The following is a 22,872-nucleotide window of genomic DNA, read 5'->3' as shown; positions in this document are numbered from 1 at the left end:
GCAGTGTACAGGGGCAGAATGACCTCCCTGCTCCTGCTGGCTACACTGTTCCTGATGCAGGCCAGGATGCCATTGGCCTTCTTGGCCACCTGGGCACACTGCAGGCTCATGTTCAGCCTACCATCGACCAGTACCCCCAGGTCTCTCTCTGCCTGGCCGCTCTCCAGCCACTCTGCCCCCAGCCTGTAGCTCTGCATGGGGTTGCTGTGGCCAATGTGCAGAACCCAGCACATTGAATGTGTTAAATCTCATGCCATTTGACTCTGCCCATCTGCCCTGCCACTCTCTGGGACCAGCCACCCAGACAGTTTTTTAGCCAGCAAAGAGTGTCCAGGCCACGGGCAGCCAGTTTATAACAAAACCAAGCACCGCGAGAGCTCTCTGAGGTATGAGCAAAAGATGGCACAGAGCAACACACAGCACCCATTAATTCCCAGCACAGCACATCCCTGACCACCTCTTTGGAGGCTGAAGTGAAGGGCAGGGGAAGGTTTCAGCGCCTCATCTGTGGTTGTCTTGAAAAAGGAGAAAGAACAAGCAGCAGCTGCATTTCTGTAGAGCTCTGCAGACTAGGCATCCCCAATGGCATCCAGCAATGCTTCCCTCGTCTGGTGAAGTCAGTGATCTAAGTTTCTCACCCAAAGGAATTAAGAATGAGACTCTTTCATGCTGAGGAGGAGAGGGTGTCATTTTCTCTTGGAGGAGCCAAGCTCAAGCAGAACTCTCATGGATTCTTCCCAATGCAAACAGCGAAGGCTGTTTGCAGGCCAAGTGCTCAGCCCCCTCAGCAGAGAAGGGCCCAGCTTATGGTGCAGGGAGCAGTCTGCCCTGCTGCAGGCACTGCACTTACCAGAGTCTGCTGGTACTGGAACGCTTTGGGTCGAGAGGCATCCCCAATCATGGCCCCAGAGACAACGTCCTATGGAGCAGTGCTTGTCCAGGGCAATGTCTTCCCCTCTGCTCTCAACAGTAAGGTCATGCAGTGAAACAGACACAAAGCTTCAGCTGAAATCCCACAGAGCACCCTGAAAGAGAAGGTTACTGGTGAGGGAAGGATAGAGAGGGAGTGTAACCAGAGACACCCTGCCCCTCCTGCTCAGCTTGTGCTTGGACACAGTAGCTGCTTCCTTTCCTTAGTGTCTCTCTGCTGGCCTGGCACCAGCACAGCTCAGTAGATGAACAGGAGGTAAGGTTTCCCATCTCTCTCAGGCAATATTGTTCTTCACTGTATTCAGAAGGGGTCACAGAAAGAATGGGGGCTAGGACAGAGAGAAGTGAAGAGGATGGAAATACAAAGCCACCAAAATTAGAGCCAAGAGAACCTGCACTTGAGCAGGGTGATTCCTACAACCTGTTGTACAGACAGCTTTGTGAAGTGCCAGCATCTGAGAAGCCAAGTTCTCCTAGCAGGCCTTTGAATACTATCCCTTATATAACTTTCTTGGTGTCCCCAGCTGTCAGAGTTTTCCTTAGCACATGCCCATTATTGCTGATTCCCTGGCCACAGTCTTTCACCACAAAGAAACAGCCTTCATGGACCTCCATTCACTGGCATTACCAACACCCAGTATCTTTTTCATACAGAACCATAGAATGGTTGATACTGGAAGAGAACTCTAGAGGTCCAACTCCTCTGCTGAAGCAGGGCCCCCTAGAATCAGTTTCCTTAGGTCTCAGTTTCCTAAGACCACATCCAGATGGCTTTTGGGTATCTCCAAGAATGGAGAATCTGCAGCTTGTCTGGTGAATTGCTTGGTCACCTTCACTAGGAGAACAGTGTTTCTTGATGTTCAGATGGACCCTGCTGTGTTTCAGTTGTGCCCACTGCCTCTTGTCCTGTCACTAGGCACCACTGAGAGGAGCCTGGCTCTGTCCTCTTGGTACCTTCTCTTCAGGTGTTTATAACCACTGAGAAGAGTCCCCCCTGTAACTGCTACCTCCTCAGTGGAATCACAGCTGCTATTTGCTATATCCTGAGGCAGCAGCAAGTCCAGAAGTCTGTGGGCAGTGGAGCAGATAACAGGGCACAGGGCTTTCCACAGACACCTGCTGGATGTTTGTTTTCTGTAGTTACCCACAAAGATTTTCAGTCAGGGAAAATGATACATTCTGTGTCTTGGCACAGACCCTTTGCCATGGGCAGGGACACCTTCCCCTAGAGCAGACAGCTCAAAGCCCAGTCCAGCCCAGCCTTGAACACTTCCAGGGAGGGGGCTTCCAAAACTTCTATGGGCAACCTGTCCCAGTGAACACTGGAACACTCCTCATCCCCAAAACTCCTGACCTGGTTGTTCTTTTGGTGTTGAGCTACAGTGTGAACCAGTCACTACTTTCCTGCCAACTCTGCTGTTCAACTCATTCCAAACTTGCTTCTCTGCAAATACCAACATCTTGTATACTTCATTGTCTGAACACTTTCTGCACAAGTAGGTATTTGCAGTTCCTGCTAGATTTCCTGTAACAGACCTTGGTGATACTGAAAAAGCAACAGACTTGTTCAATAGGAGACAGGAGATCTCGGTCTCATGGAAGAGACAGAGTAAAGAGAATCATAGAATGGTCTGGGTTGACAGGGACCTTCAAAGGTCATCCAGTCCTCCCCCCTGCAGTCAGCAGGGACATCCTCCACTAGATCAGCTTGCTCAGAGCCTTGTTGAGCCTCACCTCAAATATCTCCAGGGATGGGGCCTCAACTCCCTCTCTGGGCAACCTGTTGCAGTGTTCCAGCACCCTCATGATGCAGAACTTGTTCCTCACATTCAATCTAAACCTGCTCTTTTCTCATTTCAAACCATTGCCCCTTGTCCTATCACTGCAGGCCTTTGCAAACAGTCCCTCTGCAGCCTGCTTGTAGCTCCTTCAGGTACCGGAAGGCTGCTATTAGGTCTGCCTGGAGCCTTCTCTTCTCCAGGCTGAACAACCCCAGCTCCCTCAGCCTGCCCTCGTAGCAGAGGTGCTCCAGCCCATCATTTTCATGGCACACCTCTGGACCTGCTCCATCAGGTCCATGTCCTTCCTATGTTGAGGGCTCCAGAGCTGGACACAGCACTGCAGGTGAGGTCTCACCAGAGCAGAGGGGCAGAATCAACTCTCCTCATCTCGGGACATGCTGCTTTTGATGCAGCCCAGGCTGCCAGTGGTCTTCTGGGCTGGAGGTGCCCGCTGCTGGCTCATGTCCAGCTTCTCATCCACCAGAACTCCCAAGTCCTTTTTCTACAGGGCTGCTTTCACACCCAGAAAACATCCATTTCAAAGAGACTCCAAAGATCATCCAGTCCAACCTTTGACCAAGCACTGAAGGGTCAACACTAAACCATGTCCCTAAGCACCAGGTCCACATGCTGCTTAAACACCTTCAGGGACAGTGACTCCACCACTGCCCTGGGCAGACCACTTCAATGTCTGATACCTCTCTCTATACATAGAATACATAGAATAAACCAGGTTGGAAGAGACCTTCAAGATCATCTCATAGCATCCAGCCTGAACCTTCTTTGGGGCAGCTTGAAACCATTTCTTCTGGTCCTGTCACTTGCTACCAAGAAGAGGCTGTCCCCTCCTTGCTCCAACCTCCCTTCAGGGAGTTGAGAACAATGCCTCCCCTCAGCCTCTTCTACTTCAGACTGAACCACCCCAGCTTCCTCGGTACTTCCTTGTAGGCTTGATGATTCTGTCTCACATTTCTTAATGCTAACTTTTGGTTTAGTTCAAGTGTTAGCAAAATTTACAAGCAGCCCATACTAGTTGCAGCCAGCAAGTAGCAGGCAGAAGCATGCAAGTACAGAGGAGCCTCTGGGAGGTCCTACCTCAATAAACGATGCAGAATCCTCTCTCTAGAAGCTCCCTTTCTGCACAAAGCCACAACTCTCCAAATGGAAGAGACTGCACAGAATGATCAAACCAGGATTCTTTATTGTGACACTTCAAGTATACAAAAGGAAGGTATGGAAGTGGCAGTGATGATGCAGCTTGATGCAATCCTACAGAAATCCATGAGTGTGCTGTTCCATCAACAAACACATCTGTAAAACACTGCACCATGTCCAAGAGGGAGCACCCAGAAACTTGTACTCCAGAGAGGTACAACAGCCCCTGAACTGGTATCTCAGACTTCAGAGTAAGGCACCAATTGGCAAGGAGGATCCTTGTTGTCCATCATGTTGTGCTCAAGTTAAGTGCAAGATTCAAAGTCCAGGCTGCATCCCTGGCAGCTGAAGCAAAATGCAGCCTTCCTTTTTGCAGGCAGAACAGTAAAACCCCCACGTGCCTCATTTCCCAGCCTCCCTCCACATCCCTTTGTGCTTCCTATTCATAATTCTATCCTGAAGAAACATTTGTAAAGCCACACTTACATAAAAAGAGTAAGCCAGGATCTATGCCTGCTTCCTGATGCAAAATGGAGAAGGTTGAGACTCAAGTGAACAGCTGTAGGCCACATCTACCAGGATCTAGGCTCTACCAGAACATGAGAAGAACACCCACCTCCCATGTTCCATGGGAGTAACTGCCACTGGACATAAGCTAGAGACAAGTTACAGCATGAAGAGACTGTAGACAATTTCCAGAAGTGATGAATGATGCCACAACATTTCTTAGAATGTCACTTTGCAAACAAGATTAGGTGGGAAACTGCTTCAAATGATCGTGGCTGGAGAGAGGAAATTGCCCACACAGGGTAAGAATGTGAAACGCTCCCCTTGGGAAAGGAAAGAAACTGCAGGGATAAACAATTCAAGCACCACACTGAGACTGCAAAGAGCTGCCTTCAGTGACTTTGTTGATTCACCAGAAGAGACCTTTGCACAAGGCAGCTGTGCAGTGCAATTATAGACTCCTGAGAAGTTGGGGGAATCCCCATGTGACACAGGTGCCACGGCAGACACATTCCTCCACAGGGGTATTCCAAGCATTTGTTCACTCCTGGGACTCAAAGAAGCTAATCCAGAAAATCTAGATGCAAAACTCTTTCTGGGGAAGTTTATGTAGGTTCATCTTTCTGTATGAGACATTCTGCATCTGTTGGTGTTGTTGATAAGCTGGGATGTCCTGAAGTTCTCCTGGTAACTTGGCTACAGAAGGAACACACAGAAAACATAACTGAAGTGCTCAGGACAGATTTCAGAGCGTCAACAGCCTTCCATTCTGAAGGGAAGGATTCTTCCTCACTGGGGAGCCCTTTACTACTGTGCACAAAAGCTGAGTGTTGTGCATGAGGACCCAGACAGAAAGTGTTAAAGATTGTACAATACCAGCATAAGGTAAAGAGCTTTTCCAGAATAATTTTCCTTTAAGATAGGTTTAACTTTAAAAGCCCACCAACTGTATCCTCTGTTCCCCTTCTCACGTTCACTTCACTTACAAAGGTCCTTCCAAAGGCTCCTCCCACTTCTTCCTAGTTCCAGTGGTGATCCTCTTTCCCTCAATTCCCATGCATAGGGAGTAAGTCAGGGTATTGGGATTTTAAACTGAACTGTGTCAGGTTACAAAGAGAGTGCCAGCTTGTTTTAGAGAAAGCCACGGAGAGGTGGCCTGGCCAGATGCAAGGCATTCCTGCTTCGACATCTGATGTAACAGCCCGTGGACATCCACACAGAGTTCAGCTTTGGCAGTATCCCTCTTCCAACAGAGCTGGCAGGGCTATTTCCCTGGCACATAGCCAGGAAACAGGTAAAGGTCCTGGCAGAGCGTGCTGCAATATTCTGACATTTCCTTGCAGCGGTGAAATTCTGTGCCTGGGGCATAACCTTCCCGCTGCTTGATCTGCCGGTTCACCTGGGTGTGAGAGCACAAGACATGACAGTACTGTGAGGATTCAGAAAGCAAAAGAAAGGAAACGCTCATCCTAAGGGACTTTTCCAACTGAAGCCATTCTGTGATTCTATTTGATATGTTCAGGGAATGAACCAATCTCAAAACCCCTCTATTGCTGCAGAAGAGAAGGGATTCTTGGCAAGCCAGATTACTTCTTCTCATAACTTCACCTTGCAGCTGTACAGCTGGAATGGAAGGAGGTACAGAAAGGACTTCTGTACTTTGGCTCAACTGCAGCAGAACTGCTTATAAATATATAGAAATGGGGCAAGAAGTACTGATTGTGCCACACATGAGGCTAGAGCAACTGCTCTAATTGCAATCTGAGGCACTGGAAGGCACTTCAGAAAGAAGTCAAGTCTGGGAGAGGAAAGGCCTCCCAGCTTAGTTACCTTTACCAACATGTCAGCCACGTGAGTGTCTCGAGAGTCCTCTGCAAACACTGCTGTGAGTGCCTCCACATACCAGGACCCACGCTTCGTGTTCCGCATGGCAGCTGTGCCTGAGAAAGAGGTGTGCAAGGTGAAGCTTCCAGGGAACACACAGACAGCACCTCCTCAAGCCCTGAAGTAGGGCCTCTCCCCAGTACCTTTCAGACAAGCATATCCACAAATCATGTCAGAGCAGGTGGGCAGCCGCAGCTTGGGGTTCTCCTCCTTGTTGGCATCAGCCTGCTCGCAGCCTGGGCAACTGGACCACTCCTTCCCATCTCTCTGATCCACTCCCCGGTCTGTCTCATCTGGGTCAGGGGAGAGAGGGGCAATAGAGGAGGAGGGGGAGGGAAGGTAGAAGAAAATAAATACCAAAAAAAGAAATTGTTCTGAATTACTGGATGCACTTTTCCTGTACTTCCTCTGTGTCCAGGCTCTGGCCAGCAATGCCACAGCTGCTGTCAAGCAGAAGGCTTTTGCAGGAACTTTAAGCTTCTTCAGATGCTTTTTAAAACTCATCTGAATGTTCCTCTGTAGACTCCTGCAGCAACTGCTGAACCTGCTCAGCCTAGCCACTGCCAGTCTGCATGAGGCTCTGAGCAACCTGATCTAGTGTGAAGTGTCCCTGCCCATGGCAGGGGGGTTGGAACTAGAGGATCTTTTAGGTGCCTTCCAACCCTGACAATTGTGTGATTCCCACCTTCCATTCCTATGCAGATCATGGGACAACCAGAAAGCAGCTTCTGACAGCTCCTCACCATGCATTAAACAATGCAATGCAAAGCCCTAGAAGTTTTTCCACTTTTACCAACCTTAGAAATGTCCCAAACTGCTCAGTCTGCTTTTCAATGCCAACTCCCTCCTTACTGCAGAACTCCAATGAGAACTGCAATTTTAGTTGCTAAGGTCTGCCTCCAAGACATCAAGAAAACAGAGCAGGAATCTCACCTAGTCCTAAATGCTGACCATAGCATCACTTGTTTCAATCAAAAGCATAAACTGTGTAATAGTAAAATTCAAAACAATTTCACCACAAACATGAGAGAGAGACCTCCAGTACATGGAGATTGCCTTAAGTCTTGGAGAGCATTTCATGTCCTTCCCAGGACTCATTAGTCTGTGCTATATGACGGGTGTGGATATTCTCAGTTGGTTGTTCACACAGAATCACAGAATGGTTTGGGTTGGAAAAGCCCTTTCAGATCATCCAGTCCACCCCTTCTCTAACTCTGCCAAGGCTGTTGCTAAACCAGGTCCCTCAGCACCACATCTCTGCCTCTTTAAACACCTTCAGGCATGGGGGTTCAACCACCTCCCTGAGCAGCCTCTTCCAGTGCCTGAAAACCTTTCCAATGGAGAAGCTGCTTCTCTTATCCAATCCAAACTTCCCCTGCGACAACATAAGGCCATATCCTTTCATCCTCTCACTTGTTACTAGGGAGAAGAGACCAACCACCACCTCACTACAACCTCCCTTCAGATAGTGGTAAGGACTGAGGTCTCCCCTCAGCCTCCTTTTCTCCAGGCTGATCAACCCAAGTTCCCTCAGCTGCTTCTCACAAGACCTATCTCCAGACTCGGTTGTTCTTCTCTGGACCCAATCCAACACCTGAATGTCCTTCTTGTAGTGAGGGCCCCAAAAGTGAACCCAGTACTCAAGGTGTCACCTCACCAGGGTACAGGGGAGTACAGGGGAACAATCACTTCCCTGGTCATGCTGCTTATCAAGGCCAGGATGCTGTTGGTAGAGTTTCCATTGTAATCTGGATTAACTGCTTAGTGGCAGTTAACTTCCAGAGTACAGCTCTGTTGTATGAAAAATGACATTTCACAGCTTCTCTAGATAGTTTTGCCCTTCTGTTTTGTAAGATGAGCATCCACTATCCAACCTACTTCTAACAGCATGTCTCAAATTCTAGTTTTAGAAGGCATAAGCACCCATTTCAGAGGCCTTCCTGTTCTGATGTGCCTCTGGGTTTTCTGTTGCTAGCTCATGCTCAAGAAATGCATTGAGATTTGTAAGCCTTTGACAGGCAGTGGCACAGGGGGCATTTCATAGCTACACAGAGGAAATGGCTGGTTCCTAAGTCAGGAGCATTGCTCTCTACATCCATCATGACAGCAGCAGTGGGTATGGCTGTCTGACAAGCTAGACACAGACTGTGATTAAGGTTCCATAGCTCAGAATGTCATGGTTACTCCAAGTTCCTTCATAGAAGCACAAAACCATTAGGCTGGAAAAGACCTTTAAGCTCTTTGAGTCCAACTGTAACCCACCTACCATGACCATTAAAACATATCCTAAGGCACCACATCTACAGCTTCTTGAACACCTCCAGGATGGTGACTCCATCATCTCCCTGGGCAGCCTGTTTCAACCCCTCACCACTCTCTCTGTGAAGTTTGTCCTCATGTCCAATCTAAACCTCCCCTGGCACAACTCAAACCCATTTCCTCTCTTCCTGTCCCTGGTTACTTGAGAAGAGAAACCAACACCAGCCTCACTCCAACCTCCTTTCAGGTTTCATCATCTCTAAGGTTGCAATGAAAATGTTTCCATTTTTAACCACTTTCTTTTTTCATGCCTTTCATCACATAGGAAAGCCAAGCCTGATCTGTTGATGGGAACAGACTCATTACAGTAATTATAGAGTCAAATAAACCTAATTACCAAATTCTGGCTTGTTACACTCATTCCACACTGTTCTGAATCTGTATATTCACAGTGTCTACAGTTTCAATGACCTAAGCAAAGCAATCACATTCAATTCCTATTGCAAACATGCAGCTTACAATATTCCAAATGCTTAGAAGAATCAAATGTTGCATTTTTGAATGCCAAAAATCTTCATGCAGACTTTAGCTTTTTCTCTGTAGTGGAATTAAACACAAACTGGTAACAGGTGAAATCCAGTAAGGCCAAGGGTAGCCTGGCATCTGGGAAAGAACAATTCCATGGACCTAGATAGGTTAGGGACTGGATAGGTTGGGGACTGACTTGTTGGAGAGCAGCTCCGGGGAAAGGGACCTTGGGGTCCTGGTGGACAGAAGGATGCCCTTGAGCCAGCAATGTGCCCTGGTGGCCAAGGAGGCCAAGGACATCCTGGGGTGGATTAGAAGGGCTGTGGTGAGTAGGTTGAGAGAGGTCTTCTCCCCCTCTACCCTGCCCTGGTGAGGCCACATCTGGAGTATTGTGTCCAGTTCTGGGACCCTCAGGTCACGAAGGATCTCATGAAATTTCTTCAGAGAGTCCAGCACAAAGCCACAAAGATGCTGAAGGCAGTGGAACATCTCCCTGCTGAGGAAAGGCTGAGGGAGCTGGGGCTCTTGAGCTTGGAGCAGAGGAGCCTGAGGGGTGACCTCATTCATGTTGATCAGGATGTGCAGGGCAGTGTGGGGAGGCTGGAGCCAGGCTCTGCTCAGGGATGTCCAATGACAGGACAAGGGGCAATGGGTGCAAGCTGAAGCAGAGGAGGTTCCATGTGAACATAAAGAGAAAGTTGTTTCCTGTGAGGGTGCCAGAGCCCTGGAGCAGGCTGCCCAGAGAGGTTGTGGAGTCTCCCTCTCTGGAGACACTCCAAACCCACCTGGATGTGCTCCTGTGTGACCTGCCCTAGGTGATGCTGCTCTGGCAGGGGGGTTGGACTGGATGATCTCCAACCCCTACCATTCTGTGGTTCTGTGAATGAAACATCCTCTTGGCTAGAGGACAATCTATAAAGCTCTGCTAAAAATAAAAAAGAAGGGAAAGAACTGCAAGGAACAAGGGAAAAGAAAGAAAAAAATAATCATACACACTGGGAAAAACTCTGTCAAAGAGAACCCCCAAAGCTCTGAAAACTCTGTCAAAGAGAACCCCCAAAGCTCTGAAAGCCAGAATTTCTCTTTGGAGTATCTGTAGCGTCACACAGATCTCAGAAACAGTCCAAAACTTTGAGAGAAAAACCTGGTCCTCAGTAGATGTGAAAGGAAGTTAATTCAGATGTGTGGTTAGCTACAAAAGGAGGGAAAACAGAGAGCAGAGTTACAGATGAAAAATGGAACAGAAAGGGTGGAAAAAAGACCAAGTCGGTGAGAATGAAGACAAGAATTCTGTACAACAGGGGATAAGAATTCTACAACAGCAAGTGGGAAGAGTGTAAGGAAAGGATACTGAGGTGCTGAAGTAGACCCAGAAAAGGACAACCAAGCTGATGAAGGGTCTGCAGAACAGGACTTAGGAAGAATGGCTGAAAGAACTGGGGTTGCTCTTCATGGAGAAAAGGAGGCTGAGGGGAGACCTTCTCACTCCTTACAACTCCCTGAAAGGAGGTTGGAACAAGGTGGGTTTTGGTCTCATCTTTCTAGTAACAAGTCATGCAATGAGAGGAACTGGTCTCAAGGTGCACCAGAGGAGATTTAGGCTGGATATTAGAAGAAGCTTCTTGACTGAAAGGGTTCTCAACCACTGGAAGAGGCCCTTCAGGGAGGTGGCTGAATCCCCACGCCTGGAAGTGTTTAAAAGAGGCAGAGATGTGGAGCTGAGGGACATGGGTTAGCACCAGATCTGACAGAGAATGGCTGGACTTGATGATCTTAAAAGGTCTTTTTCAACCAAAATGATACTGTGATTCCATCAGAGGTCAGTTGAAGATTGAAAACTGACAGCATAATGAAAAAATAAACAAACACATAAACAGATACAAAGACTTGGTGTTAACTTTGAAAGTTCAAGAGGCAACACACAAGACAAAACATCCATAGTCAGGAGAAAGATAGGACCTCAAGCAAGACTCCCTGTGCACAGGACTGCTAGTGCAGTGCCTCATGCTGTGCTGCAAGGGGATGCATCACATGCCCCACTCCCACTACTGCAGGCACAGCAACAGAAAACCTCAGCATGGGAGTGGGATCTGACAGGGCTTCATGTCACTGTGGTGCTCTGGGGGCTGCAAGTCAATGCACACACCTCACACAGAGCAAGGGACACTTACAGAGCAACAGATGCAGTGGCAGCAGCAGGGCAGGAGGTGAGTGTGGGTCCCACTTACACCTGAGAGAAGCAAAGAGGAGAGTTGACAGCAAGTTGAAGGTGTGGGGTGCGTGTGTGTGAGCTGGGCCTCGATGGCATGCCAGACATGGGGCCGTCAGCACCAGGGCACTCACCTCCCCGACAGGCCTGGATGAAGAACATCTTGGGCTTGTTCTGCAGATTTGGACAGTTTGCGTTGTCAAAGAGCCGGAAAGCCTCCTGCAGCTGAGAAACACGACAAATACAAGTCAGTGCAGCCCTCTCTGAGCCAGACCTGGGCTCACCTTGCTTCCCTGTGTTTTGATTACTACCTCACCATTCCTGCCATTTTCTCTTTTAGCTCCAAATCACCACATGATGAACACATCCCTCTCTCCCAGCTCCTGCTGACTTCAGCTCATGCACTCTATCTAATCCTTGTGCAGCAAGAGAGAATAGAGTCATTTGCCCTACTTGCCCTATTTCTATGCTATTATCTTACAGACCTCTCACTGGCAACATCCTGACCCTTTCTTCCCACAAGCTCTCATTTTCTCTTTAATAGATCAATCAACCAATCTCAGTCTCTCATTATTTCAATTTTTAGCTCCCCCCTGCCCCTTTTGTTGTTACTTTCCAGGTGATAACCTGCCCCACCACCTGAGGACCCAGCAATATACCTGCAGCAGTTTACCATCACTGCCATAAACAGCCCCCTCCACACCATGGGAGAGTAAAGCTACAATGCAGGAATCCACACTCTGATGATCTGGCAGCTTAGAGAAGCTCTCCAATGTGTTCTGCATCTCCTGGAAGAGAGAGAAAAAAAATGTAAAAGTGCTTTGATGCTTTCTAGATTTACAAAGGGAAACTGGGTCAGCATACAGGGGAATACGATTGTATGAAACCCACAAATGGCCCTCTTGTTATGAAACAAACCCAGGACAAAAGACATGGTCCACAAAGAAACCTCAGCAAGCTGCTCTTGTTTTATGGAGCATTGCATCTAAAGCATAACACTGTGAGAGAGGAATGACTTGGGGCAAGAAGGCCATGCAGCAAGTACCCGAGTTGGTACATGTGGATTTAACACAGAATCACAGAATTATTTAAGTTGGAAAAGACTTCTAAGATCATTGAGTCCAACCTTCAACCCAATACCACTATGACATTCTTGTTCTCTGCACTACACTCAGACTACAGAAGGACCACTTGTGATCCTCTCTGATCCTACTTTCCATTTTAAGTCCTTCCCCTTCCAAGCTTCTGCATGTTTGTTGGTCCGTGAACAGACAGCATCACTTTGAACCTTATTTTCACAGAATCACCAAGGTTGGAAGAGACCTCAAAGATCATCAAGTCCAACCTGTCACCCAGCACCTCATGATTAAACCATGGCACCAACTGCCACGTCCAATCCCCTCTTGAACACCTCCAGGGACGGTGACTCCACCACCTCCCTAGGCAGCCCATTCCAATACCTAACAACTCTCTCAGTGAAGAACTTTCTTCTCACCTCCAGCCTAAACTTCCCCTGGCACATCTTGAGACTGTGTCCTCTTGTTCTGGTGCTGGTTGCCTGGGAGAAGAGACCAATCCACTTCTGGCTACAACCTCCCTTCAGGTAGTTGTAGAGAGCAATGAGGTCTCCCCTGAGCCTCCTCTTCTCCAGGCTAAACAACCCCAGCTCCCTCAGCCTCTCCTCGTAGGGCTTGTGCTCGAGGCCTCTCCCCAGCCTCGTTGCCCTTCTCTGGAAACCCCTAAGTGACCATCCACAGATTCCTGTTCAAGGGAATCTCCTGAGATGTTGACATGAACCTTTACACACTCCCACCCATACTGACTGTGAAGTGCTGGGATCCATGCCTCTTACCTGTGCAGTCTGATCATGACAGACTGTCACTTGATAGCCAAGGTGCTTGAAAAGCACCTGCAGGGAAGTACAGTCCACATCCCCCCCTGCGCGGTACTCCAGCTCCTTCTCGCTGCTGAAGTGCACGTTGCTGATGATAAGTGCCAGGCCTCGGGGCTCTGATACCAGCTTGTATGCCTGGGAAGAAGATTTGAAATGGGTACATTTAGAGTACACCAGGAAATAGTGTCAAGAGTAGAACAGCAATCCCTGCACACCAAATCAATGTCCTGTCCAGGATGCATTGACTGCCAAGGCACAAAACCATGAGAGGTCAAATCTCTGAAGTTTGCTTTTTTAACCAAAAAACCCCAACACAACAAATATTTGTATTCCAAAGAGTCCCAAAGACAATTCTTCAAGTCTCCACAAGTCATGACCCTACAACACTGTTACTAAGATGTTACACTAGCATGTTGTCTTGTCTTCTCATTTTAACAAACACAGCTTTTCCATTTCAACCTGGGAATTGTTCTTGCTAACTTTTTTCCCCTTCCCTATCCTCATGCCACCAGAGCCCCATCTGTTTCCACCATCCCCATCAAAGGCCTTTGGACAACACCAGTAGAAGTTACCTAACATTTCTGGGAGCAGGTAATAGCTGGGAGCAGTACAATACAATGTGAGGGCAACTGTAATAGCAAAGGCTGTTGGTCAGTGATCCTGGAAGTCATGTGGCTGGCAAGAAAGATTAAGAGGAAAAGAACTAAAGTTTAGAGGGCTGTCTTCAAATGAAGTTCCCTCTCTGCCTCTCCCCACTCTAACAACAACAAATCAATAGCCAACCAGCTACTGTAAACTGGAAGTAAAACTGAATACCAAAGGAGCACATCAGGTAAGGTGCATCCAGGCACAGACATGGTAGGAGCCAAGCCAAGCTCACACATCACTGTCCAATTAGGCCTCTCCAACAGTTAAAACCCACAATAGTAATTCCTTCTGCTGTACACAGAACCTGTGACCCAAGTGTTACCACCTTGTGTAACCCTAGAGAAGTGTATGCTCCATTCTATACAATTATTTAGTTTCTTCCCTGAAGTCCACCTCACCAGTCTCTGCTTTGCAAACGAAACAAAGAGCAACCAGACTTCAGCTGCTGCAGGAGGAGAAATTCAAGGTGTTCTAAGCAATCCTACCCAGCACAGAAACCTAAGCTGGTTCTTGAGCCTAAGGAGAAATCTTTCAGGTACAGTTTGGAATTAAAAGGACCAAGACTGTGACTAGTGCTTGAACACAGCTGCAGTGTCTTAAGTGTCATTTGCAGGTGTGTCACCACACAGGAGATGAGGATGCCTACAAAGAACTAGGAAACAGTAACACTGACAGCTTACACAGAGCAGCAGAACGGACAGCACTGCACAAAGTTCTTCATGAACAAGAACCAGAGGCACACATTTCTGTAGAGTTACAGAAGTTCTGAGAGTGTCTTGACACTTGTGAATAACAACTACAAACCTAACAAGACTTGGCAGACCTTGTAGTTCCACAACCACAATGACCCGTGTGTCCACTTTAAATATCCAAACACCTCAGTCTTTTCCATCTTAAGGAAATACTTTGTCAACTACTTACCAAGTGCTGATGATCCTTATAAAATTCAGGAGTGCAGTACTTCACTGGAGGAACTGAGGGATCACCTCCATCATTCAAGGAACATTCCAGTTGTTCTGTGCACAACAAACACACCAATAACAGAAATTTCAATTACAAAGCCTCTGCAGCTAGCCAGTAATTGCAAGTGCTGAGCACTATGGTTTTAGGCACATTCCTGTATTGTCCTTTTCAGATCTCCAAGAATTTTACTTGATCAGGAACTAGAGACACACAACAAAACACAGCAGAAAACAACAAACACCAAAAAAGTAGTGGAATGGGATAGTTTTCTTCTTTTTATATCATTTAATTGGCAACTATTTTTTTTTCTTATATGCCTTATCCAAGACCTGGCAAATGTGGGGAGAGGCTGAATGAAATCCAACAAGGTCAAGTGTAGAGTCTGGCATCTGGGAAAGAACAACCCCATGGACCTGGATAAGTTGGGGACTAACCTGCTGGAGAACAGCTCTGGGGAAAGGGACCTTGGGGTCCTGCTGGACAGAAGGATGCCCATGAGCCAGCAATGTGCCCTGGTGGCCAAGGAGGCCAAGGACATCCTGGGGTGGATTAGAAGGGCTGTGGTGAGTAGGTTGAGAGAGGTCTTCTCCCCCTCTACCCTGCCCTGGTGAGGCCACATCTGGAGTATTGTGTCCAGTTCTGGGTCCCTCAGGTCAAGAAGGATCTCAGGAAATTGCTTGAAAGAGTCCAGCACAGAGCCATAAAAACACTGAAGGCATCTCGCTAGTGTTCTTTGACACTAGGGAGAGCTGCTAGCAACCAGCACAGTCAAAGTTGTGGTTAAGGATCATGAGGACTTTAAACATTACCAGAGGCAACATAAAAAACTAGCAAGGAGATGCATTTCAGCAATGCTTGCTACCCTTCAATGCTTGCTAAAGAAAAGCTGGTTTAATGCACTCCACAGAAGCTACAGCAATCTGTGCTGGGCCCATGGAACATACATTTGGCCTTGTATTTTGCCAAGAAAGAAGACAAAGTTAAGAAATACTGCCCCAAATCAGAATCTTTTCACAGCTCTAGTTATATTAAACTCTTTCATTATAAACCTTAAAGAAAGTCTTTGAAAAATCTACAGTTTTACTGACAGGTGCTGTTTAAGCAGCAAAGGTTCCTGTGAGAATGAATGAAGCTGACCAAGTGTGATTGGGTTCTCTTGTCCAGGATGCTATTTCACTTTCATTTTCTAGCCTAACAGAATGACAGTCAGGAATTATCATTCCTGTGACAAGCTTATTGCTAGAGTTAAGGGGATATTAAGGAATTAGAGGCAGCCAGCCAGCGAGCCAAGTGCTCATGCTGTCCTGTGTGACTCACCAATCCAGCGCGGCCTCTTCGAATGGCACGACTCACTGGCAGGGAACGGAAGGTCTGACCCGTAACAGTGTTCAATCTACAAGACATTCAAGACATCCAAGACATCCATGAAAAAGAGTAGCATAAACCAGCTGTTTTTTTCTCTATGGTACAGACCTGTGGGTGTCATGGAATAAGGCACCTGCTTTTGCAAACACCTATTTAAAACAGTACTGTCATGGTTCACATGGCTATGAAGCCTCAGGACAAGAAAGCAGCAGGCCTTTTTGTCAATGCAAAGTTCCTTTCCTTCTTTGATCATCTGTCCTTACACTCAAATCTCCAGTTGGGAAACTTTACACTCAGCTCATCATATCCTTCTTATTTTTCCCAGAAACTGCTCTGTCCAGTGATTCCTATCTTTTTGTTTGCTTTCAAGATTTCATTGTATGGTAAAGCATGACTGGAAAGAAAAAGGTAGTCTAATAAATCCTACATTTTAATAAGGAACATCACTCATCACAAACATCTGCTCTTCCTTCTTTGTGTACAAGATGTTTACTGTGATCTTCCACCCTCATCAATGCATTAAGAACACTGAATCTTTGCTAAACTCTTCCTTTAGTCCAAAGTTATCAACTGCAGAGACTGGAAAGCTGAACAGAAAAATAACAAAAGGAGGAAGGTGCTTCTCAACAAAGAGGACTATCTTAAAGCAGCCTTCCACTCAGAGCATTTTTGAACACTGGATGAAAATATTTCAGAGAAAATACTTTCTTTGCAGCTTTTGGGTTCTTGACACATTCATGAAGAACATGTTGGATGTAAAAATGTCCAGAAGCTCAGTAAGGAGACGTGCAAAGTGCTGCAGAGGAGCAAGGACATGCGCTGGTTCAGGTTGGGGCCCACCCAGCTGGAAAGCAGCTGGGCAGAAAATGGCCTGGGGGACCTGAAGGACACCAAGTTAAACAGGACCTATCAAGGTGCCCTTGGCACAAAGAATGCCAAATCCTGGGCTGTGCTAGGAGGAATGCTACCTGCAGAACAGATCAAGGGAGATGATCCTTCTTCCCTACTCAGCTCTGGCAAGGCTGTACCTGGAGTCCTGTGTCCAGATACAGACATACTAGAGAGATTCTAACAGCCCACAAAGATGGTGAAGGGACTGACGCAACTCACATATGAGGAAAAGCTGAGAGAGCTGGGACTGTTCAGCCTGGAGAAGAAAAAAGGCTCCAGGGGATCTTGCCAGTATAAACACCTGCAGAGAGGGTGCAAAGAGGAGAGAACCAGGCTCTTTCAGTGGTGCCCAGTTACATGGCAAACTGAAACACACATATTTCCTCTTAACATCAGGACACTTTATTACTGTGAGTGACAGGGCACTGGAGGGGGTTGCCTAGAGAGCCTGTGGAGTCTCCATCCTTGGAGATATTAAAAAGCCACATCCAGGTGGCTTCCAGGCAACCTGCTTAAGATGACACTGCTTGAGCAGGGGGTTAACCTTTACCACCTTGAAAACCTGTGTGAAAATGATCATCTTACGAAACTCCTTCCCCTCTGCTTTTCACTAAGGCTAGCACACTTCCATTCCCAACGAAACCTTATCCTTTGTGAACAAGTTTGGGTTTTCCCATTTGAATAAGATCACCTTGTGACCCAAGTGCAATCTGAAATGCAATCCATCCATAGGAGTTTTTAAACTTGTACCCTTACAATCCCATGGCTCAGGCTGGATAATGTCCTCAGGATCACTGCCTCCAGATGCTGCTGTTTGGTTTCTCGCAGAGCTTCACAGAAGGCTGAGAAGGCATTGGGGCCTCTCTTGGGCAGCAAATTGAGGAATTCTGTATTCTGGCTGAAGCTCCCAGACTTGGCCTGCATCCAAGGGGGAAAAAGAAAAAAAAAACCCACACTCAAAGTAACACCTTAACACAATTCATTTTCAATGAAACTTCACAACAACTAATTTTGTTTTACTTCATGTAAATGTTTCAGGACTCCTCTTAGCTGTGCTAGACCCATTTTTATAGCTTTTCCTAGCTGATTTCACCCCCATTCCTCTGTTCCTGTTAGCTCAAGGGGAGAGTACAGAACAACAGGGCAAGCAAACAATTCATACATCAGCACACAGAGTAATGTACCCTCTCTCTAAACCTTTACTTCCAGATACTGTTGAAACAGTTTCTATTTTCCTTCAATGAATATGTGAAGTCCAGAACATTCTTCTACTGCTGCCAATAATTTATGGTCTCACACAAACCCCTCAGGAAGTGCTAAGTGAAAGCCATTTCTGAAAAGATTCTATATACACACACTGTAACATCTAGACCAACAGAGTAATATACAGCAGCACTACATGAGAAAAGGTAACAACAAAAAATGTCATTTAGGGACCTGTAAGGCATTCTCAAAAAGTTCTAAAGGCCAGAATATCAACTGGGCATCTGCCAACAAATTACATCATTTGCACAGTAACAGCCTTCCCTGCGGAACTAAAACACAGCAAAACAGCTCATGCTAAAATATCTGGTATCCAAATTAATGCCACTGAATTAATCCTATAGCTCTTTAATTTCTACTAAGAGCCTAACACTACACATTCAGTCACAGGAAAATCAGAGAAAAGTCTGGAACCACGTGTGTAAAGCTTTGCTAGCAAAAGATTTCACGTCATCCCTTGGTGTTAAAAGAAGAGAGGTGATGCTGCCAAGAAGGCATTAATGCCTTGGACTTCATCTGAACAAATGCTGTTTCCACTGTCACACTTAATTTCCACTGTCATTTTTGCTCTGTGCTTGAAATCCCTTTCTTCTCAGCCTTCACCTAGCTAATTACACAGGCACCAGCTTCACTACATAGTAAACACATTTTTTTTCCCTTTATGCTTTCTTGAAAGTGGCTATAAATGAAACATATCTGATTCTTTAATATCTTTTTGAACAATCCAATTCAAATTGAACAATCCAATTCAAATTAATTCCTCTGGGTTCCTACTTGCTGTCTCCATTTTAAACACCAAAGGAATCTACTCCCATTCATTAATTCCTCTCCAGCGTACACCTACAAACTCTTTTCTCATCCTTCACATTCCTTGCGAGCTCTTCACACAGATTAACTACCTTTGTCTTCAGCAGCTCGTCCTGTAATATCCTCCCCTTCCACCTTCTTAGTTGTGGTAAAGTTTCAGTACTGGCTTAGCACCTCACACTTGAAATTTCATCCTCCCCTATTTCCAGAACCATTTTGTCATGCCTCTGTTTAGTTTAAATCACACCAACATGAACAGTAAAATGGTTGTGTTTTTAACACAGACCTTCAAAGTTATCTGTTATGAAACACAGCTTCAAACAGAACTATTTATCCAGATCCTGATTTCCTGGATTCCTGGAGCAGTAGGTGGATGTACGGAACCAGTCAGAGACAATATCCAGGAAAATCTACCCTCTATCACCAGACACAAAGGTGTTTGCCTCCTGTTTTCACTAAGGTTCATGATTAGCATCACAATCAAGAACAGGCAACCTACAGCACTGCCAAGACCTTTGTGCAAATCTGAGCCAGAGAGTGGAAGGCTACTGCAAATTCACAGACCTACTATAGAAAAATGAAAGATAAGCCAAAGTGGATTTGACTCCAGGTTTTTTTTTCATGCACTTTACTCTTTGTTCTCTATAGCACTGGTATGATTAGAACAATTCTGCAAACGTTCCTTTCGTATCTGCCCTTCTAGTACAACACATGTCTCAGTACTGCTGGTCCAGTTCTGAACGCTTTCCTCCTAACCTCTGTCAGATATCTATTTTGTGCTGCAATTTCCAGCTTCATATCCTGCAACGGTAGTTCAAGTCACTCTGATCTCTTGATCAGGCTGTTATTGCTATTTGTATATATTAAGCTCTTATTCCTGGAACTTATGTTGCACTAGGCCCTGCAGATAATCCTTTCTTCCGGTAGCTCTTATGACAGCCCCGCTAACCCTATCAAGGGTCTAAGAAGTTCCCATTTTCTTTCCAGTTTACTTTCTCTTTGAAGACCTGTCCTTTATCCTGCAGAGTTTTCAGTGCATTATCACAACTCTGAAAGCAATGCCAAGCTATTCCAGTTGTTTTCACAATACCTACTGCCTGCAAACCGCATTTCTCATCTGAGAATCTTGGATCATGCCAGGTTCTTCAGGCAGCTTACAAAAACACATATAAGTACAAATTCTTTAAGTGAAAGGTGCCACAAGAAGATGGCTTATAATACATTCTTGTACTTACTTCCACGGTATTCTTCTGGAAATAGCTACTGCTCCTACTTCTACGAATCGAAAAAGAGAGGCAGAAAATCGTAACAAAGGACCGGCAGATGCCACCCGACTCACAAACACAACCTGCTGTAACTACATGCCAGCAGTGAAGCCAACCGTTTAATAACTTTCCGATAAAATCCACATTGCCCAAAGCAGCTCACAGTTCTCCTGCGTAATGCAAGCAAACTCCAGACTGTTTTCGTGTTCTCCAAATGCAATCACATTAATATCTGCAGGTAACACGCACGCTACCGCTGCCAAGAATGACGTTGAGCTTAACTAAGAATGAAAACTTTGAGAGCACTCGAGTAGAACCCGCATACCTGTATCATTTCCATCATCTCCATGGTGATGATGTCCTTCTCTATCATATGCTCCATCAGCTCTTTTAAAACTAGCTCTTTTGCCAGCGTCACACGGTTCTTCTTCAGCGCTTCCTGGTGGCATCGCTGCATGCCGCATGCAACCAGCATCCTGGTAGAAGGGAGACCAAAGCCAAAATCAACGGCCAGAGCCACTCTGACCCTTCCCAATTTTCTTCTCGGGAGGATACAGAGAGACTCCGCGGGCAGCGGCCGCCTGACAGCGTGCAGAATAGGCCTGGATCGGCGGCTCCGCGGGGATCGGCGGAGATGGAGGCGCTCCGCACCACCTCCGACTGTCGAAGGCGCCGGGGGCTGGCAGCGGCAAGCCGCGCCGCGGGCCGGGGCAAGGCGCTCCCCACTCTCCCGGGACCAGCCCCCACCAAACGCCGCTCCCGCCGTACAACTCCCGCCTTCCGTCCGTCCTTCCCGGCGGCCCCAGCGATTCAAACCCGCTTCCTCCAGTGCCGTGCCCGGGGAGGGGCGCCGCGCCACAGCCCCTCCCTTTGGAGAGCTGCCCGGCAGCGGTGTGGACGGCGGGAACAGGGCAGCGATTGTGTCTCGGTACTCAGCGCTGGGGAGGCCACACCTTGAGTATGGGGTTCAGTTTCGGGGCCCTCACTACAAGAACGACATTGAGGTGTTGGAACAGGTTCAGAGAAGGGCAACAAAGCTGGTGAACGGTCTGGAGGAGGCTTGTGAGGAGTAGCTGAAGGAATCGGGGTTATTTAGCCTGGAGAAGAAGAGGTGGACCGGGGAAACATCATTTCTCAAAACACTGGAGCCAGGGAGGTGGTTGAATTCCCATCCCTTGAAGGCGCTTAAAAAAGGCAGAGATATGATGCTGAGAGACGTGCCTTATCACCAGATCTGGTAGAGTCAGAGAATGGTTGGACTGGATGATCTTAAAAGGCTTTCCCAACCCAGAGGATTCCGCGGCTCTGTGACTCCAGACACGCCGCAGCCGCGAACCCCCCGCAGGCGCGCGCGCGCGGTGCCCCTTCCCGCGGGGATCGCCGCGCGGAAGCATCGTTTGCGTCACTTCCGGAGGCTGGGGGCCGCTCCCGGGCTGGTTCGTGGGGCGCGGGGTTGGGGCGGGCAGGTCGGGGAGCCCTGGACTGGCACAGCGAGGTAATGAGAGGGGTTCTTCGTACCCGCAGAATTAGCAGCTAGAGAGCTGCCGTTGCCGGTCCCGGTGGCTTTTCTGTTTTTAGCGCGTTTGTTAAACGCGCCCTGCTGACGTGTCGGCTGAAATCCGCTGGGATCGGTAGTGACCAGGGAAAGAACAGGGTTCGCGAAGTGCAGGTTTCGCACCAAGGGAAGCGCAAGTGAGCGTCCGTTTAACCAGGAGCAGATCTCCAACCGCTGTCACATAATGCCTCAGACAGTGTTTGCTCAGCGCACAGGAGTTTCAGATGCTAAAAGGACAACAGTCCAAAGGCCTAAATCACCCCTAGAGATGCCTGAAGACAGAATCCCACCGATCGTAACTGGTGGCATGATTGGGCTTTGTTTTGGCTAGCTGGTTGTGCTGGTCGCTTGCAGTTCTTCCTGACTCTGGGCAGTTCGGTGCACTCAGAAAGGTCCTGATTTTTATTGTGGCTTGTGCTCGTGCTTGCACATGCAGGAGGGAAATGCAAGACTTGGTTGCTTTTAAAGAAACCACACTGCCCCTATTGGCAAATTTACCTTATTAATATTTCTACGGTAGAGGTATCCTAGCTCTTTCGTCATTAATATTGAAGTGATTCAGCTGTAGATTTAGAAATGGAGCTCCTCTCTCCTTTTTCTAATTCAAGATTAAAATAGCAGAATGTAAGCAAAAGCATAGCCTTGTGGAGTATTTGGGGAGGAAAAAACAGCAATGCCAACAGGTATTTTTAATGGGTCTCTATTCATAAATAACATTAAAGGCCTTCCCCCTCCCCACCCCCCTTTTCTTTCTTTGAGCTCTAAAGAATCAACAACAGGAAATAATTGATTTGCTTCTAGACTATGGTTTGATGGTTCCTTGTGAATTCAAGATGATGCAAATGTATGAGACAAGGCTGTGATAGTTGCTGCTCTTCTTAAAGAAGCAAGGCTATAAGGACATTCAGACTACTGTCTTTCTTTGATTTCTGTATTTAGAAATCCACCAGACATGAAGCTCTCTGCAT

At 47.1% G+C, this 22,872-nt stretch overlaps 1 protein-coding gene across 1 annotated transcript; it reads right to left on the bottom strand.

Annotated features, from left to right (window-relative positions):
* Window positions 1-5,339: 5,339 nt before the first annotated feature.
* CASP2 (caspase 2) lies at window positions 5,340-21,028 on the bottom strand. The gene is made up of 10 exons (XM_009899629.2): window positions 20,675-21,028; window positions 17,765-17,932; window positions 16,076-16,151; window positions 14,717-14,811; window positions 13,106-13,282; window positions 11,913-12,041; window positions 11,388-11,478; window positions 6,401-6,550; window positions 6,204-6,313; window positions 5,340-5,772 (listed from the first exon to the last, which is right to left on the bottom strand). The coding sequence occupies exons 1-10, from the start codon at window positions 20,822-20,824 to the stop codon at window positions 5,638-5,640; spliced, it is 1,281 nt and encodes a 426-aa protein (XP_009897931.1). The 5' UTR covers window positions 20,825-21,028; the 3' UTR covers window positions 5,340-5,637.
* Window positions 21,029-22,872: the final 1,844 nt, after the last annotated feature.

This window comes from Dryobates pubescens, chromosome 15, assembly GCF_014839835.1.
Source record: "Dryobates pubescens isolate bDryPub1 chromosome 15, bDryPub1.pri, whole genome shotgun sequence".
NCBI classification, from domain to species: domain Eukaryota; kingdom Metazoa; phylum Chordata; class Aves; order Piciformes; family Picidae; genus Dryobates; species Dryobates pubescens.
This window is presented reverse-complemented; position numbering and strand designations above follow the sequence as displayed.